The sequence below is a fragment of the Numenius arquata genome, chromosome 1 (assembly GCF_964106895.1).
Source record: "Numenius arquata chromosome 1, bNumArq3.hap1.1, whole genome shotgun sequence".
Classification (NCBI taxonomy): domain Eukaryota; kingdom Metazoa; phylum Chordata; class Aves; order Charadriiformes; family Scolopacidae; genus Numenius; species Numenius arquata.
Genome location: NC_133576.1, coordinates 61,993,917 through 62,019,816, shown reverse-complemented (window position 1 = coordinate 62,019,816; position 25,900 = coordinate 61,993,917). Strand labels below are relative to the sequence as shown.

At 38.2% G+C, this 25,900-nt stretch overlaps 1 protein-coding gene across 1 annotated transcript in view; it reads right to left on the bottom strand.

The window, feature by feature from the left end:
* ANOS1 (anosmin 1) overlaps positions 1-25,900 on the bottom strand; it is a 141,937-nt gene that overhangs the window by 53,628 nt on the left and 62,409 nt on the right. The window contains exons 3-4 of the mRNA XM_074152572.1: positions 6,941-7,003; positions 3,544-3,766 (exon numbers count right to left, since the gene is read on the bottom strand). Coding sequence (XP_074008673.1) covers positions 3,544-3,766; positions 6,941-7,003 — 286 coding nt within the window. The remainder of the gene's footprint in view (positions 1-3,543; positions 3,767-6,940; positions 7,004-25,900) is intronic.

Below are 25,900 nucleotides of genomic sequence, written 5' to 3'. Positions count from 1 at the left end.
TTAGGGGCACTTGGATTCACTTGATTGCAAGTATCCCAGCCTCTCTGCTGTTACGTAATTGCGTGCAGATGGAGCGCAGCAGCACAAACAACCAGAGCACAGCACAAGTGCATTTTAAAATACTTTTGTAGAACTAGCACCATCAATTTCATATCCAGATGTGTAGATCCAATCACTCTTCAATGTGCTTTTTATTATGTAAATGGTCAGCCCTTTCATCGTGCTGGAACAAATTAGTCCTCTGATGTCTGCGGTGCTTAACCGAAGAATTCAAATCACTGATTGCTGTATGTGTGCAGTACCAGAGCCCAGGCAAAATGTTTCTAAAGGTGTCTTTCAGATGGTACATGCATTCCTGTGCCATGAAAAATAAATGCACACTAGTAAGAATCTGTACCTTAACTGTTGGTTCCCCAGGAATTCCAAAAGTTTCTTTGGAAGAGTTTTGGACAGTAAAGAATACATTCATGGCATCAGTACGATTGTAAACACAGTTGTTCAAAGACTCAGAGATTCGCACCTTTAAAACTGTACACTATTGTTTTCAATACAAAACTATTTTTCTTAAGGCATGACAAGAGCCTTTAAACTGTGGATGACCATCTGGCTCCTGCTATCCTATTATGATATTGTCATACCATCATACCCTTTAAATGTCATAATTTTCTCTTCACAATTTACCTTGCCCAGATCTACGATTTAGTCTGCTGTATGGATTGTTCCCTTACACATTTCAGATAAAATTAGTTAGGCTGGTTTAGACAGCATGAACCCTAAATCTTTGTTAAAAGGGGTCCTGGAAAGTTCACACAAGTAGGTGTATCATCACATCTGAGAGACCACTAACTTCGGAACAGGAAAAAGGTGATGGGTGACTTTTTTCAGCTGTCACCAGCTGAGTGTAGAAAAAGATACTTGTCCTTGTCCTTGTCGATGCAGATGTGCACATTAGATAAAGCAAACCTGATCAAGCATTTTCCATCCCTTTCTCTTCTTTATGGTTTTTTTTCTGCATTTTTAAACTGTTTTACTTCTAAGCAAAGATAATTCCTCCATTTCTATCTCTGAAATACCAAATCTACTTTAGGCACTTACTGTTATTTATAACATCATTATGTCCATATAGAAAAAAAAAAAAAGGCAGGCCATGGAGAAGGGACACTTTCACTAGTTGAGACAATATAAAAGAGGTGGATAAGGCAGACGACAGAAGAGTAGGAGAGAACATCTGATATCTCCAGTAAAGGGAAATAAAAATGTGAAGACTATGAAACTGATTAGTAATACTCCCAACAGAGATGAAAAAATGCAATGAAACAGACAGTTTCAAGATTATAGAGAAGGCAAGCCAGTAAACTATTAGGATAACAAGTAACTGGACTTGTTATGTTAATCCAACAACATTTGCAATATGTGACTTTGGCCCAAGTGTACTTACATTAACACGCTTTTGGTATTGGGCTTTAGCACTTAGTACTAGAGGTCAAATCCTGATTGTAAATCCAGCACATCGGATGGGTATTTTATATCTGCTGTTGTAACTCATCTCCAGAGCTTGATAAGCAGTGACACTATACGAACTTCTGTAGACTCTTAGATTCAATCTGAGTTCATTTTCTAGCTGTGAGTGCTGTCAAAATGATAAGTACTAAACTTACTCACTAGATCTTAGTCATGCTCGCAGACTTTGCTCTTCCGTAGCTCCAGGAAGGTCATTTACCCCTGGAGGAAATGAATAGCAAGCCTGTTCTGCTTCTATTTGTCTTTTGTTGCAGAAAGACAGGTTGAAAAGGCTAATTAGCTGAATTCATCAGCTGAGAAAGCAGTACAGTATTGGGCTTCCCTTCCTCTGCAAGACATATATGCTTTTATAAGCAAGCACCTCCTGCAGATAGGTGATAAGGTGTTAGAGAAGGTTAGTTCTGTTCCTATATAATTAGGCTGAACAGCAGTAGACTTTCCAGTGTGGAGTTATACCATCTATCATATCCTGTCATATCCTATGTCCTCTCCAAATGCATGTCATCTTATTTCATTTGTTTGTTTTTTTACTTATTTGTTTTGTTTTTTACCTTTTCAAGCCCTTGCATTCACTGGAATGCTTTGTAGTTGTGGTTTGGAGCCAGATCATGTAAATCATTACATATATGATATGAAAGATAATTTATCACTCTGGTCATTTGTCTCAAGAATATGAAAGAAATAACTAAGTGATCCATTTTAATAACTTTCATTTTGAAAAGTGTTGTGTATAAGAGTGTATTAATTCCTTATAGTTTTAAAGGGGTTGCTCTGAAGTATCTTGGAAGCAAAAGAATTTCCCTTCTGCACTGGAAATCTGAATCACAGTATTGCCTGCTGTTCAAAACAATTTGAGTATTATCTTCATCAGTTTTATGCTTACTCAACCTCTACAACTTCTAGATCAAATTTTCTCCATTTACGTAAGTAAATAAGAGTGCTTTCTGATTGCCTATCCTGTACACTCAAAGACAGGATTCAAAAGTCAAAGCGCATTATTTCTGACATACATTCTCATCACTAAGGACATTCAAAAAGATGCATCAACATTTCAGTTAAAGCAATGAACTTAAAAATAAAATCACCCTCTCCTTCCCATATTTTTCCATTTTTCCATCCACAGATGGAAATAAGTCTGGATTCGGACCTAAGCCTGGAGCTTAGTTGAGAGTTCTGCTCATTAGGCTCTCTGCAGAGAGCCCATGCTATCAGAAGAATAACTGATTAATATTTATTTTTAATCACTGAAGTAAGGAGAATGGATTTCTAACAAAACATTCCAGCTCTGTGGAACAAGAAAATGCCTTTATAAGTAGTCATTGTTCTGCATTAGGAGCTCATTTTCAGAATATTTCCTTGTATAAAGCTTTTTTTTTTATTCCAACAAATTAAAATCTGGAGTTTGTCTAAGCAGATCTGGAGTTAGTCTATATGTTCTTGCTGATGGATGTCAAGGAAAAACTTTTTTCACAGAATCCCAAATAAATTAAAAAATTTTGAATAAGATTGTCTTAGATTTAAATAATGAATTAATATATATATATGTGGATATTATAATCTTTCACTACTTTGTTCTTAGGTCATTAAGAACACCAATGCCAAGTATACTGCATTGATTTGCTCTTTTACCAGATTATCTCACACTTCCTATTTGGTATAAGCCTGCTTGTGTTATAAACATAAATGTTATTTGTGATTAATAGGACTTGAACTATTTATCGCTAAGTATTTTCCTGCTGCATTCTCTCTCATCTGCATCAAATTAAGTAAGATTTCACCTAAATTGGCAAGTTTGTTCTGCTTAAGATGATTCATAATAGCCACATGTTTACATTCCACAGATTTCCAGACATGGGCTTCACAAGGGGAAAAAAATTCAGAAACTTGAGCAACTTTTTTCTCTGGCTTTCCACCATTTCAGTGTATACAAACTCCTATGAAATGAAAGTCCTGTTTTTCTAGGAGACTTTACTATGGCCTGAAGTTATTAGCCCAGTATGACTACATATTAATAATCTCTACCTTTGTACAGATTTTTTGGAACTTGGCACGTATGACCGCATCCATTGGAACAGCATTTCTTCACTCCAGAACATTCACTATCAGCTTCACAGCTTTCAACACAGGCAGCTGCAAAACCACTGGCCTTCTCAGGTGCTGGGCAGTCCCCTTGCTTCACAGACAGGATGTACTTAAGGAATTCACAGCTAGTTAGGCATTCATAATTCTTCTTCGGGAAAAGAGGCTAAAGGAAAAAAAAAGGAATTGTTTAAAGTTTTCAACAGGGAAACAGGGAAAAAGAAAAAAAAAAAAAAGTTGTACATTTTCCAAGACCTCCTAAAGGAAAATTCAGATCTTCAGCTTTTGCAAGACTATCCCTGAAGATTTATATATTCAAGCCACTTCTAAAAAAGCATTCCAAGTACAGAATGATGAATTCCCTCAAGTAAGACCACCATCTTTAACGGAATAAAGTTGTTTATGTCTGCCAGCTTTCTCTTGTTTTCCTCACATCGGCTGGCTACAAAGTTGCTCAATGACAGATTAAAAACATTCCCAATACAAAAAGAAGCAATGGTCAGAGAGTCTTTTTTTTTTTTGGACTACCCCACATTCCTCCCTTTGTACTTCATAACACTTTACCCGCAATATCTGATGTAATGCCACTGTAGATAAATAAGTGAAATCTTGTTTCATTATACTGTTTAAACTGAGTTGGCTAAGAGAAGGTTTCGCAGCATCTTTATGTTCTTGCCAACATATTAGTAATTGTATAATTCTCCATGGAACTGGAACTAAATTTCTGATAAAATGATCAGCAGAAAACACAGATTAAAATTAGCCTTAAATATATCGATTAAAGATCAAAGTAAATGCTACTTCTTTGAGAAATAAAGTCCTAGATATATCAGAGGTTGCTTCAACACATAGACATTTTATAGCATGTGTACTACTCAGAGGTTTGCAAGGTTCACTTAAAACTGTATTAAAAATAGCATCTAGCACCCTGGGGATAACATTGTGTGGGACACAGGGATTTCATCTTCTCTTTTATCTGTGCTTTATTTAGTTTGGTGCAAAAACAGCTAAAGTCATTCCCTTATAGTGATTGGTGGCACCGTAGATGGGCAACCCATGTAACTGGGGTTATCTATAGCCTGCCTTTCTACCTCAGAGCAATCAAAAACCTTCTACTCTGACAGATCTGATTTACAGACTCCTAAGCCTACACAGGAATTTATAACCCACTCTCCATCCAACTATTCATGTAACTTCTGCAACCTCCTTCGATATTCAAATGTTTTATTTTCTTATTTTTACTGTTGTCACATTTCTGGCAAAATGAGATACTTCACTAGTATGGAGGCCCAGGTGTTTTACAGACTATGTCTCAGTTTATTCTCCAAAGCCACTGTGGTCCAAGAATGCCACCATGTTACCTCTCCCATCTTGTCCTACAGAACAGTCCAGAATTTTGAATCGGGATTTTAAGGATGCATTCGGGTGCTACAGCTTAACCAGCCTAAAGGTTGCCAAAATGAGCAGTCCTTATATCTCCTATTGACCCCAGTGATCCTTGGACATGCACTCCTGCTGTTCCCCCCACTGGAATGCACCTGATCACATGGTTAGCCGGTTAAAAAGCTAAGCCAGCAGAAAACTGAATTTATGGGAAAAAAAAGGAGTCAGGTAAACTGTTTCCTTTTCGTCTTCACAGATAAGGTTCCTTTAACATTAGTACACTCATTCAGTAGATTGGAAGTAACACACCAAGCAGGAACCTTGAGAAACACAAAGCTAAACTGTTGCTTCCAGATTTTTTACAAATACAAAAAAATTGAAAATGGTCTCAAAGGAAAACAGCCTCGTTTAATTCAATCAATGTCTATGGAGCATACGTGAGTCAGAGAGAAAGGAAAGTGGTCCTGTGCTTTTTTTGTGTGTCTGTGCGTGTGTGAAGCTAATTTCAAATCCTAAAACATCACAAATTTGCAGCTACTTAATTAAAAACTTTATAGCTCCCTGAGGCATAATACGCCCTCAAGGCTTCTCCTCCTCACCCTATTTCACAGCTCATTTTTCAGTTAGCTGCTAAATGTGCTGCTCTTCATTATGGGCCTTTGAAGTTCTAAATTTAGCTTCAACCAGAAAACACTAATCAAAGAAGGATGCTCACTGTTTTTAACTACAATAGAACAGTGTTCTACAAATGTTTTCCCTTTAAACCAATTTTATATGTGTTTTCACCCATATCTGGAAACACACAGCCTGAGTGAAAAGTGATATACAAGAATGACATAAATTAGATCCACTAAACTGCTTTATTATACTACCCTATGAGGAAGCAGCAATTAATCTGGGTTAAAGAACTCTTACAAGGATTGGTTTTCATGAGAAATTTTTTACTTTATCTTCTAATCTAACTACGTAGATCAGTAATCCAGTAATCCCTATTTACACATAGTTGGATCTAAATTTTTTTTAAATTGAAATTACACCTTTTCCTAATCATCTTCATGATGCTTAAAATCATTTAAACACATGCTCTTGTACTAGAGAAGGACTGCCCACAGTGATAAGGGAGGAGCTAAATCAGTATATCAGTGAGATCAACGTATCAATTAAGGTCACTTCTGGTTTTTATAGAAAAAGCCTTGAATAAAGCTGTATCTTTATATTGATTCAGTTATAATAAAGCAACTTTCTATTGAGATGATATTTCCATTTTGTACTGAAAAGCACTTAAGAACTGTAACAGCTCGATTCCACCAACTCAGCAGAGCCATGTTTTAAATCCTATAAAACTATCTCCTTTTTTGTACTAGTTTAACTGATCTAGGGTTGCTTATTCACAAGGTTATTCTGAAACGTGATTCAGAAACAGTTTTCCAAAGACTTGTTCCTGAACAATTATGTATTTTCATAGTAGTTTTTTGAAGTAGGAGTCCAAACCCAGTTACTCCTAGAGATATATTCTTTTGGAAATCAGATTGACTTTCATATACAGGAAAGCCATGTTTTCTACCTACCCTGCACAAGGATTTTCACACGATGACATTTTATCTTTTAAACAAAGATAGATACTCTTTCTTACACATGGCCAGAAGAGATAGAAGGGCATGTGGTAGAAATAACATCTTACAGGAGGGATTTAACAATGCCTTCTGAGAGAGGCTATGTAAATGTGGCTGGATCATGTCTTTCAACTTCAAGTTGAAATAAATCATTTGGTCAGAAAAAAAAATCTTTTTTTTAAAATTCAAACTTAATATGGCTAAATTGTTTTATGTGTATCCATTTGAATGAAGGCAAATGCTGTAAAAATCCTGTGTTTGTTAGCTCTCTCCTTGAAGCTAATACTTTAAATGAAAGAGACAGCTAGAACAAAGTAAGAAAGAGTGCCCTTGAGCTGCCATACCTCACAGAAGCTTTGGCAATGGTTTTTCTTCAGGTCCCAGGACTCTTTGCAGGGCTCCAGGCACTAGGAAGAATCAGAAGGCAGAGAAGTGTCAGGAGGAGAAAGAAATAAACAACCACAAATAACCCCATTTCTTCTCCAGTTGTTTGTTTGTCCCATAGGAAGTTAATAATAGGCTTTAAAAATCCACTTCTCCTGAGGATAAGATTGTGTCATTGAGTCATGGTGTCAGAGCAAGGTCATGCCAAACCATGGTTAGATTACAAGAAATATTTTCAGTATTTCTTTCTGTACAAGGCAATTGCCTCACTTGTTTATAGGCCATGCTATTTTCTGCCTTATTGAATCTAGATTCTAATACCATTTAACACCGTGTCACTGGATCAGAAAGACAATGTCCAAAGCACTACTCGAAACTACAGAAAGTTAAATCTTCTCTTCACTGACCAGCCTAAAGATTAGACAGTGACATTGCCTTCCCAAGCAAGGAACTATTTCATCAAGCTGTGGAGTAAACTCAGCAGAGGTTTAACCACTATTTCTGTATAAATAGACAATGTTCACTGGTCTGTTAGCAAAACCACTTTATTTCAAGTACCATATTATCATTTCTTCACCTGCAACCTCTACTGCAATGGTTATACAGATAGTTGTGATTCAAACTCTGCAAACCAGAGTCAAGCTTCACAGCATTGCATAAAGAAAAAATGCACTATTAAGAGCATTTACTGCACCTGAAACATAAATTTGGACTCACGTCCAGAAACCTTTTCTCTTCCTTTGTTATACATATGATCTTGGAAAATACCGGCATTGTTGGGAGTTAATAATACCTACTCCTTCTTTTAATAGCGGAAATACACTTATTGCACCAAAAAGAAAGGCCTTTGACATATGATTTAGTATTTAGATAATTTGTTTTTCTTATACATAGTATTACATTGGATCCATATATATTTATGCTATTCAAAAACAATCATGAGTATATACAGGCTGTATCTCAGCTGTCTACCTGTATCATTAATGTACTAAAAAAAAAATAGCGTTTTAAAAGTTAAGCATTTTCCTTACTAACAACAAAGACTAAAAAATACAATAAAACCATTAGTCACAGAGGTTACATATTTCAGGAATGAAAATTACCACTCAAATATTTTCTATCTATATATATCTTGGTATTTTAGACTCAATTTCTAGCTCTTCAAAATTCACAATGTGCTGTATACAGAGTAATTAGAAGGATACATTATAAAATGTCACTGAAGTCAATAAGTTTAATTAATTCCAGATTGTTGTTCCTCTTATGGTATAGTTACTGCACATTCAAGCCCAATTCCACTGTCATGCCAATTTTACAACTCTCCTAAGCGTCTGATGAATTTAGACCCAAATTACAGAGGTATAACTGGTGTAAAAATAAAATGGGCAACATTTTGACCACACTGGGACTTTGACAGTGATACCCAAGGCTGTCAGGATTTCCATATCCTTGCCTCCTCTGAATTCTTGCTTCACTGCTGCACAGCCACACAGTGCATATCTAAACCAACGTATCCACAATCTCGAGATGACAACTAGGACCAAATTCATGCTGACTGGACCACCTTCCTTGCAGGATCTAGAGCAAAAACAGTTTCCTTCCAGTGTACATGAATTTGTCTTTTCGTAGACATCTCAGATCTGCAAAGGGTTATGTGTTTTTCTCATCTTTGGCATGCTTTGCTATGAATGTGCATCAAGATGACTCTGCTGAAGAACATACGTTTTGCAGGGCTCTGCATAGTACTGTAGGAAAACATTTCTCCTCCCACTGTGGATCTCTCCCATTTTTTATCCCTCAACCCAAGGCAAGCACCAAGTTGAAAATTCTCTCAAGAAAATGATGAGTGAGGAGTGGCATTCCTCAGGGGTCAGTACTGGGACCCATGCTGCTTAACATATTTGTCAGAGACTTGGACAGTGGGAGTGAGTGCCCCCTCAGCAAGTTTGCAGGCAACACCAAGCTGCGTGGTGCAGCCAGCATGCTGGAGGGAAGGGATGCCATCCAGAGGGACCTGGACAGGCTTGAGAGGTGGACCTGTGCAAACCTCATGAAGTTCAACAAGCCAAGTGCGAGGTCCTGCACATGGGTTGGGGCAATCCCAGGCACAAATACAGGTTGGGCGGAGAATGGCTGGAAAGCAGCCCTGAGGAGAAGGACTTGGGGGCCTTGGTCGATCAGAAGCTCAACACGAGCCAGAAATGTGCACTTGCAGCCCAGAAAGCCAACAGCATCTTGGGCTGCATCAAAAAGTGTGGCCAGCAGGTCCAAGGAGGTGGTACTCCCTCTCTACTCACCTCTACTGAGACCCCACCTGGAGCACTGCGTCCAGCTCTGGGGCCCTCAACACAAGAACCTTTTTGAGTCAGTCCAGACGAGGGCCAGAGAAATGATCAGAGGGACAGAGCATCTCTCCCATGAAGAGAGGCTGAGAAAGTTTGTGTTGTTCACCCTGGAGAACAGAAGGCTCCAGGGAGACCTTTTAGCAGCCTTCCAGTACCTAAAGGGAGCCTACAGGAAAGATGGGGAGGGGCAAGGAGTAACAGTAGATTTAGATTATATATCAGGAAGAAATTCTTTAGTGTGAGGGTGGTGAGACACTGGAACAGATTGCCCAGGGAAATAGTGGATGCTCCATCCCTGGAAGCATTCAAAGACCAGGCTGGATGGGGCTTTGAGCAATTTGGTCTAGTGGGAGGTGTCCTGGCCCATTGCAGGGGGGTTGGACCTAGATGATCTTTAAAGTCCCTTCCAACTCTAACCATTCTATGATTTTCTGAAAAAGAAGAATCAGGCCTTACATGGACACTAGCTGAACATTTTCTGGCAGCTATCATTGTGTGCATAATAAAAATTAAAATCAAGAAAATGTGAGTCAGAACTACTGGCAATAATATCTCTTTTCTTGAATCTGAGTCTTCAGAGAATACGAAAAAAAAGCATACAGCTTAAAATTTAAAATTTGGGTAATATATTTCTAATAATTTCAATGAAACTCAGCAAAGGCCTGACCGAAACCTCTCCCAGACCAACAGGAGTTATTTCACTGGTGTTTAGCTTAGCGTTCATGTCTGAAAGGAAAGCATACGGCATTTCTCAGCGGTAAGAAGAGTTTCAAGGAAATACCCAAAACGCTCATGGGAAAATTATTCCCACCCAGCAGGTAAAGACATCCAGGTTTTCTGGATTAGAGTAAATGTGTGTGCCTGTTAAAAGGACACTGCAATCCTCTATCCAGGATAAGGAGGAATCTAGGCCAAGCAGCAGCTGGTTTTGGCTCTACTTTATGTAATAAAAAATACCTTGCAGACATTACCACCTGTCCTCAGAAACCTAGCTTAGGTATGTAGATGGCAGACCACCAGCAGGCAGGAGGGCAGCAGTGCGGGAAGTGTCCCGGCAGTCCATTCGGTAGATGTCACTGTTCCCTTGGAGCCACCACTGACTGCTGCCCCGGCACCACCGTAAAGTCTGCTCTACTGCTGGGGTGGGAAGAGATATGAAACAGAGTGTTGAACCAGTCATTACGGGCCAGTGGCACTCTTCAGAAGATGATGGGTGTTAATCACACTGGCTTGGCTAAATTGAATCCTCGTAAAGCACCTGGTTTATCATCCCCTCTGGTTAAATCTGGAAGTTGTAGGCTTGCTGTCTTCATCCAGACTGCTGGAGAGCCATTATTCAGTATTAAACAATTGCATCAAAAGCCAAAAGAATTGCTAATAGAATGCACCCCAGCATTTGTCATCCTTCAAAATTTGTGTGCGTGTGTACACACACACACACACACATAGGTAGAAATATATCTGCTAATATTCAGACTGTATAAAATTAGGAACAAGGGCAAAGTACTGTTTCATTCAAGAAAGAAGGAAAACTGTTTCTTTAAAATATTCTGGGTTACATTTTTTTATCTCATTTTTTTTAAATTTGCAGTTAAGGTTCTGTTAGAGAAGGGGTTTCGTTCTAATTTTTTAACTATAAAAAAAGCAACTACGAGATTAGCATATGATGCATGCCATTTACATTAGTTAGTAAAGGGATTTTCAAAACAGTCCACCAACACTTTTGCTTAGGAAATGTTGCCTTTGACCTGAGTGGAAGAGAGTTACACCAACACAGCAATTTTGAAAGTCTAATGAATTGCAAAACTTCATTTAAGCATTGAAATAAATATTTATTCAAATCCTGTACATTTATTCAAATATTATATTTAAATTAAATAGCTGAATATAACATGTTTATAACTATTTAAACAGCAAACAATTATTTATTTCAGAGTAGAAGAGTCTACCCACGGTATTTTTGTCTAAGGCTTCTTCCTTCACCAAAGTGGAACCAAGTCATATGTAAACTATTGTAAAAATAATGGAATCAAAGTGTTATAGCCAGAATATGATTATTCTTTTCATTATCATTCACCATTCCAGTTGCTCACAACAGCAATGTCAGAAAATAATGATTTGTGTTTACAGTATATATTTAACTGTTTTGCCATCCTAAGGTATTTAATTAATGGAACTTAGATGAAAAAAAGGAAAAAAACACCTTTCACTGTACAGTCTCCTAAGAACCTGGCATGTCATGGAGACAAGTACCTGAAAAATGCATGTATTTACTATCAGGCACTGAGCAGAGTATATTCTTGGGGTCAGTAATTTAACCAAAGTCAAAGGAGAATATAATGTTCAGAACTCTTACAGAGATTCATATTGTGACAGGTACACTTAAATATACAACTGCACCTGAAAGAACTGTGAGAAAAATTACTTTCAATCTGTAAATCTTAGCACAGTGGCGGTAAACACAATGCAAAATATAAACAGGCAGCAAGAGAGAAATAACTGATTTTGAGATTTTTTTTTATCTACATCTGCTGTTTATTGGTAGGAATAGAAATTGCTACTTTCTGTGTCTCAAAAATTGCATGTGTATTGTCTGAAGAACACAGTTTTTTGGTTTCAGAACAGTAAATGCACAGTTGAATATTTACCCAGTCCAAATCAATTAATAGCATGCTAGCTTGGTAGAACTATATTAGGTATTAGCAATATCAAATCGTAGAACATACTATCTTTTGAACAGGTTGAACAACTACTTTTCTTCTTTACTATACGAGTCATGAGATGCAGGATGTGTTTACTGAAAGAGTTACTGTAGAGAGTTCGCTCTCTACAACTACCTGAAAGGAGGCTTTAGAGAAGCAGGGATTGGTCTCTTCTCCCAAGTCACAGGCGACAGGACAAGAGGAAATGGCCTCAAGTTGCGCCAGGGGAGGTTGAGGTTGTATATTAGGAAAAATTTTTACACTGAAAGGGTTATTAAGCACTGGAATGGGCTGCTCAGGAAAGTAGCTGAGGCACCATCCCTGGAGGTTTTCAAAGATGGGTTGACATAGTGCTTAGAGACATAGTTCGGTAATGTGGGGGTTTTTTTGTATGTTGTTGTTTTTTTTTATCAGAGTAAGGTTGATGGTTGGACTAGATGATCTTAAAGGTCCCTTCCAACCTAGACAATTGTATGATTCTATGATTCTAACTATTCTTATGATAAAACTGAGGAGACACACATCAGGAAGATATATAATTTAAAATATTTTGGCACATCAATTAAAAAAAATAATCTCCCACTAGTTCTGCATTATATTTTCCCAAAAGACCCATACACACAAAAAAGAACCCTCAAACATTCTTTTCCTAGAAGATACATCTCATTCATTAATTCCAAAAAGAAATAGCAATATTTACACTACTGTTTGTATCAAAGACCAAATTAGTTTCTCCAACTTGATGCATGAGTCCGATTTGATACGTCTGCACTTAGGAGGAGATGGTCTAACTCTAAAAGCTATACCTATAAGGAAATAATTTAGCAGAATAGGAGAATATTAATTACACATAAAAGTAGGTAAGAATCACAACTCTAACAATTTGAAATGAAACATAAGAAAAGCATCTTGGGATGAGACCAATGAATCCATATGAAGGACTCTGGCTGCCCACTTCAGGAATGAGCATAATTTTTGTCAAATCATTTTATAGATGTCTATTCATACATCTGTCTCTCAACTTCTTGTGGTAAGGCACATCCTCATAAACTTTATGATGGGTATTTTCCTTCTATAGATTCAAGGCAACTTATTTGAAATCTGCATATTAAAATGAAAGAAGTGTTTGGCTATGAAACTGAAGTTAGACACACTCTTTTAAAGATCCCTGTTCTATTTTTCTTTAATCTCCAGTCTAAGTCTTTGACCAGCATTAAGGTATAAGCTGTCTACCCACCCAGAATGCACAGGTGTGACTGTTTTATAATGTATGTTACAAACTGAAAAGCTCAGGTAAACAGAACTATATGCAGTGAGAATTTCAGGCACTGAGGAGTGAGGAATCCTGCAGAGGCAGGTAAGTGAATCCAGAATTGTGATGAAAAAAAACCTTTTCTGATTTTCACACTGGATCATTCTCCATGCTGTCCAAAACCCATGCTCGACAGTTTGATTGATTCGGAGGCTTCATGTGACTAATTCTCCATGTGAGTGGTTCATGCATCAGGATATTACACTCAAGCTTGTGAGCACCCTTCCTAGTGATCAAGTGCCTAAGATGAGGCACTACAGCACTTCAGATATGAGCAATTTCAGCTGCTCGTACACACTATCAGGTCAGGCATCCACAGTACCTTGCTTAAAACAAGCCATTAGAGGTAGAGATACACTAATGAATCAGCCTTTTCCTTAGGCCAAAAAAATCTGCGAGCCCAGAGAGGACTGTCCAATGGCAGAATCAGTAGCTGTTATATTAACTTGTACGTTAGGTTGATACACGCTGCTTAAGAAGCCTCTGAGCCTTTTGTGAGATCCATTTTAAACCGAGTCAGTCTCTTGCTTCTCTGCCTCTTTGGCCTCTCCTCCCTTAGCAGACTGAACCACTGGAGCACTAGCCATCAACTTTATAGAAACCCAGTGTGACATTTTAGCTTCTAAAATTCAGTTACATTTAATGAAGACTGGGAGAGGTTTAAGTATCTTAAAAACTTTGAAAGTCTAATAGGAACAACTGTGAAATGTATTCTTTTATGTAAAATAGCAGTTTCATGTGGCTACCTGGAGTTACTCCTCTGTTCACGTTAAAGAGATTCTCATGAGAATTACACTGGTAATATATTTCCCCTGTAACTGAATAAACAACTGGGTTAAATGACAGAGAAAGTCTCTCTGTCTGTGTTGCCTGTTTTCTCTACTGTAGGTCAGTGAGCATCATGATTTTGGTGAAAAGGAGTGATTTTGTATTCGAGGATCAAGTCAATTAAATTAGTTACAGTTGGGGTTATTCTGTGACATTATCATGTACACTGGGAACCCAGCTGATACTGTCTGAAGTATTGCTAATTGTAGAGCTGGTTTTGAATGAAAGCCAGGTCTTAGATTTTAAACGGTCACTAAAGAATGTGCTACTTGGTTAGAGTGATCTGGGTCTTTAAAATCCATTTAAGGAGCACTTCTTAGTCTTTTTTTGCAATGTACTTTGTTGTTCTATACGGATGACATTCTGACGTGTACTGTAATGGGGTAGCTGACAAGGAACAGGTTACTAACATAGAATTTGTTATCATCTGCAAGTACTACTTTATTTTAATTAATAACAATATATATATATATACAAAGAAAAATCCTTCCTTTGTAATCAACATTCAGACAGTGCATATTTATGTTTTAGGACAGATGACCACTTTTGTATTTTCCAGGAGTCAGCTGCTCAGAAAAAAGTAACAACAAAATACTTGGGGCTGGCACTGAAACTAAGGGAATGCTCTTTCTGTGGGAGATGTAATTACAGCTACCTTAACTCTTCTGAGTTCTTTTCAATTGTAAGATAAAACAGTGCAGCACAAACCTCCAGGGTCTGACAGGAGCAAGTAGGGACAGACAGGGATAGGGAACAGCAACCACATGGCCACCATCACATTATATTATATTGTATCACATCACACAAGGGTGTAACTGCAGTGGTTGGGATTAATCTGAGGCTAACAACACCCCAACAGACTTCTGGTTAATTCACGTGACCTTATCCAGAGCAATTTGGCATTAAAATACTATAGGTTAAGTGATGAGAATACAGCATTTCATGTTGAATTCTAACATCAGAAAGTAAGAGGGAATATAATCCATGCAGCGGTGGTCTTAGTCAACAGGAATGACAGCCATATTTCCTGACAGAATTTGCTATATCCTTTATGAAAAGACTAGCAAAATCTGTTCAACAAAGATCAAACAAATACCAGTACATATGTAACTGAGATTTATTTTTAATAATTCTTATCTAAGAAGGGTGCTGTATGCAACCTGCGGGTGAAATGTGGAACTTAGGACACATCACTTGCTTTAGATAATTTTCCAGGAATTGTATTCTTTCTATTTTTCTCACCTTTTTTTTTTTTTTAAATAAAAAGATGATAAATGGCATCTTCCAAATATATGCTAAATATAAACCTACAAAGTGAGACCTTCCCTCTCTGGCATCTTGAACTGAAGCCTTGAAAGATATGGACAAATCTTATTCACCTCAAAATGGTGTTAATACTGAACTAATTTTTAAAATTACTTTTCAAAATCAGTATTAAACTATTTTAATTCTGATTTCTTATCCAGGCAGTGTGTTCTCAACTGTTTGTTGTAAATTGTTTCTGTGGATGGGATTGTCAGTGCCTAAAACCTCCAGTTTACCAAATCATGCAGAATGTATCTTCCAATTACAAACTCTGAAGGACAAAGGAAAAAAATAAAATATTCAAAATAAAATTCAAATAAGTAGGAAAGGACAGTATACTGTTTCTTTGAAGCTGTATTTCACTACTTGAGCAGAGAGGTGGACAAACCCTTGATTTCAGCTCCTTTTACTCAGCCTTTTACAAGTCTTAGACATACAGTTATTGAAGTTCTAGGTGCAACAGTCTTTTATCTGTTACAAGCACTTTGGAGAGTGGTCTGGTCACTTGAATGGTCATTTCACAGGAGAATGAAACATTTCTGAGAAACTTTACTGGCTGCAAAGTCGAGCAGCGTAGCTTAAACTGCTACAGCAAATAACTGCATTCAATGTGTATTTATTTTACTTGGGTGTGGGGGAACTAAAAGCACACACAGGGGCAGGTATTACTGCTCTCCACAGTTACACAAACTTGGTAGTATCAAATCAGAGGGTACGGTAAAGGAAATTTTCAGAAGTGGAATTGTTAGATATCTAACAGAAACATCAGCCTGAAAAAAACGTTTCCTTCTCTTGTCTAGTTCACTTCAACATTAGGGATGCCAATACCACAACTTTAAGTGTTAGCAATTTGAGTTACTGAATGCCTACCAATACTCTAAGCAAATAAAGGAAGCCTTATGACTTAGGATCAGCATTATTATTTCCCCGAATAGAGATAGGGAAAGGGCTAGTCACAGTATATTGGTTAAGTCTGTCCAGACTTTTGCATATACAGAGTAGCACTACAGGCTTTTTTCTTAAAATGGAGGCTCTGTTTCAAAAATCTGGAGAAAAATGCTGTTCTGACTGCATTGATCTCTGAAAATCCATCATTGCAAATCTCCATATACTCCAACATCCTGCACTTGATAGAGCACCAGAAAGACCAAGACCCTTGCCAAGAACTTCAGGTCAAATTTTCTGGAAGTCCATGTAGCCTTTGCTGTAAATTCCCAGAATTAAACAGAAAGTGAAAGCTACCTGAAAAGCTGTGCATGTACTGAGGGCAAGAATTATTTAATGTGTTGGAAATGAAGGAATTGTTTTGACACATAATATTGGGAAAGTAAATTACTATTAAAAAAAAAAAAAGTCATATCATCACACTGTAGCAGAAACACAGCAGTTTCAACTCTAATCCTTTAGAATGGAAATAACACTGACAGCTTGATATCTATCTGTATGGCTTAGTTGTCTGGCACATCAAACTTCGCCAGCAGAAGTGTTTGTTTGAAAGGACAGAAAAACAATCCTAGGATGCTTTTCATGTTTCTATTCTTTGTTACCAAATCAAAATCATGGCCATCGATGTCAACAGAAAATTGGCTCCCAAACATTAGTTCATTTCTGACCAGTTCTTTTCAAAGTTTGTTTACAGGGTTTTGTACCAGCAGATGGAACTGGGACACGTACTTTCTTCCCTTTTCCTCCCTCGTAGCCTACAGCTTAACACAGTCACCAAGAAACAACTTTGAGTTCTTATTTTGCCTGATTTTGAAATATGGAATTGAACTTAAATCTACGTTAAAGATGAATCCCCTAAACCTAAAATATTCAACGGAGCTTTGTCTCTCCTGTTGAAGCTGTTTCATCTCGTATAAGCAACGAATTCTTCTCTAGAGGAGAGCCTTAAACGTGAACCTCACCTTGAAGGGGCATGCTCTAGCAGCACTTTCTGATCCTCCTGAAGTTCTTTTGAAATGTTTATAAAAGGTACAAATATTTTGGTTATGTCTCAGTGCAGTAGCTATCCACCACCACTTCTTTGCTATAAAGATAATATGCTTCACATTCTCCTTTTTTTTCATCTTTGTTTCCTCTACCAAGCCTTAAAATTGTTGTTCCAATTATCCCTGTTCAAACTGTTGCCTCAAAGATCATTTTCCTATTCTTCTATTGCTTTGCTTTTATGTGCTGCATCAAGTGCCAATTCGTTCTCTTTTTTTCAAAACTATTCCTAGCCCTTATTCTGTATTTCCACATTCTGAGGTTTCAGCAGTCAAGATACAAGGTGTAGCACTGGCAAAATGCTACGAAGCAGCAAGACAAGCCTGGAGTGCTAGCGTGCGCACAAGACATATACTGTGCATAAACTATTGTACATCAAATGAAGAGTGATACAGTCTAAAACGGTTAAGAAACTATTCTCTAATAGACTTCTTTCTGATAGTGATAATAGCTTTAATTGCTTAGTGCCTTCCTCCTTCTTTCTGTGCTACTGCTTACGTACGGAATTCTTTGGTAGTGTAGCTACCATATTAATGAATAATGAAATGAACTACCTGCACTAAAAAACAGTAGCAGTTTTGCTTCTCTGTCTGAACTTTCTTCCTCAGACTGCAGTCCCACAGCGCAGTTTACCAATAAACTGACTTGTCATGTTTCCATCTGTTGCACCAATCTATCACAGATCAGTCAGGCCAACTCTCTTTCTGCTTTTAAAGCTTCTCCAAGTTTGCATCGATAACCTAGAAAGTAAGCTACATGGCAGAAGCTTTCCACTTGTGTGTCCCTGCTATTTCTACATCGCTGTTCCCTGCCACCCTTTCCATGCAGATAGGGTCCAAAGAAGATAATCTAGTAAAAATGGCATTAATATTTACTGCTAATAATATGAACCTGCAAAATGTAACAGCTTTTCCCTTCCAGATATTAAAACTGCAGATGGGCTTTCACAATATGTTTCCAGCAGTAGCAATAGTGATCAGTTGACGGATAACTTTACAGCTGGACTCGATGATCTTAAAGGCCTTTTCCAACCTAAATGATTCTATAACTCTATGAAAAGAAGCCCATCTTAGGTTCTAAAATGTCTCTCTCAGAAACTGTCTTTTCATTTCCTAATAGTTGACTATTTGCTTTGGTTATTACATAATACTTTTAAAATGAAAGTGAGCATAAATATTTTGACATTTTATACATGCACAGAATTTGCATTTAGAAAACATAATTCTTTTAATCTCAAACAGACAAGGGAAAGCCTTTTCAAGCTGGCACTTTCCCCTTCCAATCTGTTACAAGGCAGCTTCAGATAACCACACACAGTCTTGTTATAAACACCATCTTGCTATGCAACTTAAAGTATCTGTCAGAAAGTCAAGTTTTTTGTTGCTTTTTTATAAATGAGTTAAACCAGTACACTCCCCTGGTAACAGATGACTCTCCTTATACATCACCCTGTAAATTCACACATACATTTCTGAATGAAAGAGCCGCAACTAAACGTTCTTTTTGCTTGTATCCACCACAGTACTATGGTTTTATAGACCACCTAATAATCAGAGACCACAAAAAAAGGGGGGCCCTCTTTGTCTAAATCGTTACTTTGTTTCTCTCCCCTGGCTTTCTATTTCCCTCCCAGCACTACCACCACCATCAGAAAGGACATATTCCGCATTACTAAACAGCAAGACCCATAGGGCTTTTCACTTCTAATTTCACGCCATAATAAAATGCAGTGGTTGTTTCACTGGGGGACCTGAAAAGCCTTCCTTTGTGAGGCTTGTTTGACGGTCAGGTTAAGCATCACACGCTGGCAGCAGGCATCTGTGGGTGCCTCTTCATGCACTTATGGCAAGGGGGGAGGAAAAAGAACAGAAAAATGAAAAGAAGTTTGTCTTGAAGAAAATGTTCCTCCCCTACTCTGAATCAAGCAATTTACAATCTATTGCTTGGCCTAAATATTTTTAAATATATCTGCTGTCTGCCTCATTGATAAACCAATCAATCTAATAATAGCAAGTCTAGAAAGTTTTCAGTGTACAGAGTCACACTTGTTGCTTTAATGGAAAAATCTATTGACCTCAAGTAGAATGACGATACAAATTTGTGTAGGTGAGAGGGAGGGAAAAGAAAAGGACCTAAAGAACATAAAACTGCATTTTTATTAATTTCACAATAAACAAAATTACAAAAAAAAAAAAAACAGTGAAGGTGATCAGCAACAACAAACAAATATGGCATTTCTAAAAAGTACCAGTATCATATGTAAAAGAAACATTGTTTCATTCTATAAAAATAGAAGTTAAAATTCTGTTAATCCCAAGTACAACAGGAACAAAATCCCAAAATGTAACAAGAAACTCTGTGAAGTGTTCTAAACTTAGCTTTAAATATATTCCCACTACACAAAGAATGATTTTCTGTCCCATGTTTAGAAACCCTATTGTATCCATTGAATCTTTTGTAAAAAGAGATAATGTGATTCCTTTTCACAATAATATCTTCGTGTCTCTTAACATAGTCTACTGAAACACCAAAATGAGTAAAATTTTAACAGTTTACATGACAATTCATAGAATAAACACTGCTGGATAATAATGTAAAAAAAGAAAGATTGTTATTTAAATAATACAGTGTCTGAATACCTTAGAAAATTCAAAGTAACCTAAAATAGCTCTCTTGTTTCAAAGGAATTTCTTTCAAAGGTTATTAAATAGATGCCTACCCTCCTATTATTTTTCAATGCATGCTACACATAGGCAAGAAAGACTACACTGAGATGTTAAATTTCTTGATAAATCTCTCTAATTGTTGTATTTTTTAGGTTATGGTTACGTGATGGGCATAAGCAAATCTAAATCTACAATGCTACCAGAAGAGGAGCAGTCCTGTACTGGGATTAGCATCCTTTGGATGTAAATGTGCTGAAACAGGCACCTTAGATGAAAAAGTGACCAGTTTTTAGCCAAGTAAACTTCCCCATTCAACTCGCTCAGTAGCCTCATAAAAACTAGCTGTCTGGGCCGGGGACATGCACAAGAGGGAAGGAGAGAGGAGTGTGTAAACACCTCTTTAATTGATGGCCTGCTCTTACAGCAGCTTAAGCCAGTCATAAAACCACAGTCTAAAAAACAACTGCTATCTCATTTACCCTCCAAGGCTGAGTAATAAAGGCTGACATTATAGCATTGAGAGGTAAGTGGAACAAACTGGCAGCTGAGTTAATAAATAAATAGTTCTGATTAAACTATCATAGAACATAATAAACTGTTAAATCAATCCTCAGCCTTGTGCTGGAAAAATCAAGCTGGATACAGTCTCCCTGGCAAGAAGTCTGGGGCAGTTCACTAGCCATTTCTTCTTCCAGGGCAGAAGGGAAGGTAATTTGGCTGTTCAGACCGTGCCCCAGGAACATGTTCTATTCTCAGTGTTCATGAATGTGGTAGTTCACCTCTGCAGCTCAAACAGGCATCATTGCATTACTTTACAGTATAAATTTAAAATGTTAATTGGGCAAACAAAATTTTCCTTAAATATGAAATTTGGCTGGCAGATATTACTCCTAAAAGGATTCTAGGATTGTCGCTAAATATGTAGTGTTTTGTTTTTTTTTTTTAACTTTAGCTTGGAAGCTGAGAATTTTGATTAATTACCCACTGATTTCTAACATTATTAAAACATACTGATCCTTCTAGTCATGGACGACAATACAAAACATGAAAGACTGATAGTAGTACACTTCTAGTCATCCTAAAGTGACCTATTGGAGTGTGCAGATGTTAAGACAACGGAATGGAATATAATTGTGATAAAGGTGATGCTATAGCACAGCAAAAAATGTAAAGTGGAAATTTGGGATATGTAATGCTTCTAGTTTTCTGCCATTCATCTTAATGAGACTCTTGAGCAAGCTCTCAGAGGAATCAAAGAGAGTAAGATTATGGAAGCATGTTGGTATTAAATCCCCAGAGAACAACTGTCTGAAAAGCAGCTCTTTGCACAGCACTCTATATGCTGACAGATTAAATTAATAGCTTGCCTTTTTATGTAAATATATGCAAGGAAATGCACACTAGTTAATGAAGTATAGCCATAGGGTCACAACCAGAAGTCATAATTCTAGATTAAATCAGCACAGATTGCAGGTGCCCAGAAACCTCAGGAACTGACTCCCTGTGATTGCTCAGAGGTATCCTAAATCTCATGGTAATGCATATCTAGATGAGAGTACCAGAATGCTCAGTTTTGGATAGAGAGCATGTACCTGTGAGCTGCTCTGTAGTAAACTGCAAAATTTGACAATCCTAAAAAATCTTCACTGAGGGCTCTGGAGCTGCGGCAACTCTAACTGGATGTCATTTTTTACCACTCATCTCAATACTAACAGGGTTAGTTTGGGCAGTAGTGGTACGATGGCAGGTTGGAGGAGTGTGTGAAAAAGGAAGAAAGAAACCAATGGCACTGGATAAGGGAAATAGAAAAGGGGGAGTGGGGAAAAAACAGTCCTGCAAAGCTTTTCATGTGAAGTCATCTGTGAGGATTGCAGTACATGCTTGAGGGTACATTAATGTGTAATCAAATACTGCAGCTTTTCATTCAGTTAGGACACTTCAAAGTTTTCTCTTTTCTATATAGCTACCTCTTTTAATGAAATATTTTGGGGATTTTATTTTAACAGTTAAACTCTCCCTTTGAAACCAAACATCAGGAAAGAAAGTACATAAGACAGCTCTTGCCCCAACAGCTGGTTTTCTGAATCATTCATTCATCCTAGACCATCCTCTGCCCAGTCACCTTACAATTCACTATGAAAGCTGAAGCAGGCAGACAGCTAGAAGGGGAAGGCTTTTGCTGGTCATGCCCAGGCAGAGTGACCACAGGCTAAAGACAGAAACGAAGAACATCTTCCTATTTATCAAAGACAGGGAAGCTAGATAGGAACTTGTGCTAACTTTATATGTAGAATCTCACAGACTTCCAGATATGAGGAGCACATATTCTCCATGGATTGTGTTACCTCTGTCTCACCTTCATCCCACTCTTTCCCTCAGGGTGTATGCAGCACTGAAAATGTAGCATCCCATGATTTTGTTACAGAAAAAAACCACCGCTGTATTTTAAAATCTACAAAAAAGTCATTACTGTCTGCAGTTAACTAGGTGGCTTTCCCCTCCTCAGTAGGTCTAGGCCCAATTGCCCAACTACCAATTACTTCACGAAATAACTGAAAAATTAAGATAAAATAGGTCTGTTTTCTTTTATGGTCCCATCAAAACTTACTTTTGCTTGATGATCTACCAACTGTGGTGAACCAATCTGCCTTTCCTGAAACATAAAGAATCTTCTTGAGGTCTAAGTAGCCCCCATAGCAATACCAGGTACCCCAATCTAGGAGATAGGAAGCTGTGCAACCATTATCTTCAAAGTACAAAGGAACTATATCTATTTCAGGAAATGTGTAACTCTGGCCACAAAACCCACTAGGAACTGTGCTTTGAATATGCCAGCGCAAAGCAAGTTATTTTCCCTGACAGAAAAGTATCTAGGGCTTAATTCAGTTGCCCATTCACAGGTACCAATATCTAATGTAACGCACAGTATGGCAACTGGCCTCCAGTTGCCACTCTTGAAAGGCAAAACCCTTTTTCTTAGGTACCTGTCACATCTCCCAGCCCCACATGGATGGCTCCAGAACTCTAGAGAAGCTCAAATGGGACCGAGTGCTTATGTGTGAATGAACAATACAGCCTCTGGTAGGCTGACCTTGGCTGGCCACCAGGTGTTCACCACGCTGCTCTATCACTCCCCCTCCTCAGCTGGACAGGTGGAGAAAACTACAATGAGAGGCTCGTGGTCTGAGATAAGGACAGGGAGATCACTCACCAATTACCGTCACAGGCAAAACAAACTCAACTTGGGGAAATTAACATAATTTATTGCCATTAAAATCAGATTACGGTAATGACAAAATAAATCCAAATCTTAAAACACATTCCTCCCACCCCTCCCTTCCCAAGCTCAACTTCACGCCTGCATTTTCTACCTCCTCCTCCTGAGTGGCACAGGAGGACAGGGAATGGGGGTTGTGGTCAGTTCATGTGTTGTCTCTGCCGCTCCTTCCTCCTCAGCAGGAGGACTCCTCAGACCCTTCCCCTGCTCCAGTGCGGGGTGCCTCCCATGGGAGACAGTCCTCCATGAACTTCTCCAGCGCGAGTCCTTCCCTCCATGGGCTGCAGTTCTTCATAAACTGCTCTAGCGTGGGTCTTTTCCATAGGATGCAGTCCTTCAGGAACAGACTGTTCCAGCATGGGTCCCCCACAAGGTCACAAGTCCTGCCAGAAAACCTACTCCAGTGTGGGCTCCTCTCTCCACAGTGTCCCATATCCTGCCAGGAGGCTGCTGCAGCACAGACTCTCCACAGGGTCACAGTGTCCTTTGGGTGCATCCGCCTGCTCCGGCATGGGCTGCAGGTTGGATATCTGCTCCACCATTAACCACCATGGGCTGCAGGAGGACAGCCTGCCTCACCATGGGCTTCACTACGGGCTGCAGCGGAATCTCTGCTCCAGTGCCTGGAACACCTCCTCCACCGCCACCTTCACTGACCTTGGCGTCTGCAGAGTTGTTTCTCTCACATATTCTCACTCCTCTCTCCTGGCTGCTGTGGTGCATCAGCTTTTTCCCCCTTCTTAAAAATGCTATCACAGAGGTCCTACCACCATCACTGATTGGCTCAGCCTTGGCCAGTGGTGAGCCCACCTTGGAGCCAGCTGCCACTGTCTCTGTTGTACATGGGGGAAGCTTCTGGTGTCTTCTCACAGAACCCACCCCTGTAGCCCCTGCCACCTACCAAAATTTTGCCACGCAAACCCAATACACCAGCCCTACTGTGGGATTCGGCTTTAGACAAGTAAGCTGCATGTCTATACGCGAGACAGGGACCCAACTTCCCGTCAGCTGATGGAGATCTAGCCAATATAGTCAATGGCATATGGCGAACCATTGAGCGGTCCAAACACAGGTGTCTCCTACAGAGTGAGTTAAGTAGCTCTCTGGAAGTTACTGACTGTACTAACTGGATTCCTGTTGACAAAGGACAGATATTGGAGGATACCTCCATAATGTGAAAATTGTATAGAATCCAAAATTCAGTTGTTTGAATCTCAAGTTAAGTCCTTCCACTGGTCAAAGTAATTAAAAAAGCACTGTTAATTTGCTTAGCATGATGGGATTGTTGTCTTGAGAAACCATTTCTTACTCAAGAACTGTAATAATATTCCAGAATATTCCTGGAAGTAGAATACTTCTACAACAAGTATTTCAGGCAGCCATTTCTAATCCTGTGTCTGTATTATATTTCTTAAATGTAAGAACACTCAGTCATAAAAGTAGATAGAAAAGTACTCATGAAGAGAGTTCAGAACAAGACATAAGATATAATCTGGTTTGTTTCACCAACAGTCACATTTGTTACAGGATTTTAATAATTTTAACTTCCTCAACCCAATTTGAATTTATATAATTTTCAATTGCTGTAACATTTCAAATATGTTTAGGCCTATATATGAAACCACCGAGGCACTATGTTTTGCTTATTCAAACGAACTGTCTTAGTCATTTTATATTTTCCACAGTATTTCTTTGGGCAAGTGGCTAGAGACTAATATGTAAGCACCTTAGGGTAACCATCCTATATTTGTCTGAACAAATGCATCAATTGATGTTGTATAATAAAAAACCAATTCTCTCTTTTCCCTAACATCCACAAGACAGTTAGATAAAATTTTTCTACCACCATGTAAAATTGCCAGTGCCCAGCGGCAAAACTGCTAGTATACTGAAACTGTTTACAAAATTACTTGTAACATAAAATAGACATATAGTCTTTATTGTAAATGCCTGTTGTTACAAGTCAAATCACGAAAACTACCCTTTTTGGGCAATAGTGCAAAAATTTTTGCACTGTGTTTTTATACACCACGAAATGAATAATATTTCAGGATTTGACTATTAAAAATATCTTAATATTGTCTCACTGTGAAGAAATATAATACCTCTCTCTTGCATTTTACAATTGCTTAACGGAAAGGCTGTAAAAGCATCTGACAAATGCTTCAAGTATCCTAAAATTTGCTTACACATTCATAACCAACCTGTTTTATGGTTTAACCTCAGTGACCCAGTATCATAGGGCCAATTTTGTGCTTGAATTAACATATGCAATGCTTATTAAAATCAACAGGAGCCACCCAGGCAACCAAAGAGACAGAGTTTGGCCCAAAGTACCAAAGCATCTTAAGACTAATTTATGTATTTGGCAAAAATTCTGGAACAACATTTAGGCCAAGCCACTTACATAAACAATTTTTCCATTCATATTCTTAAAAAAAGGCAACAGCAACAACAGCTGTCACAGCTCATTGTCCAAGCACATCTTTCTCCTTT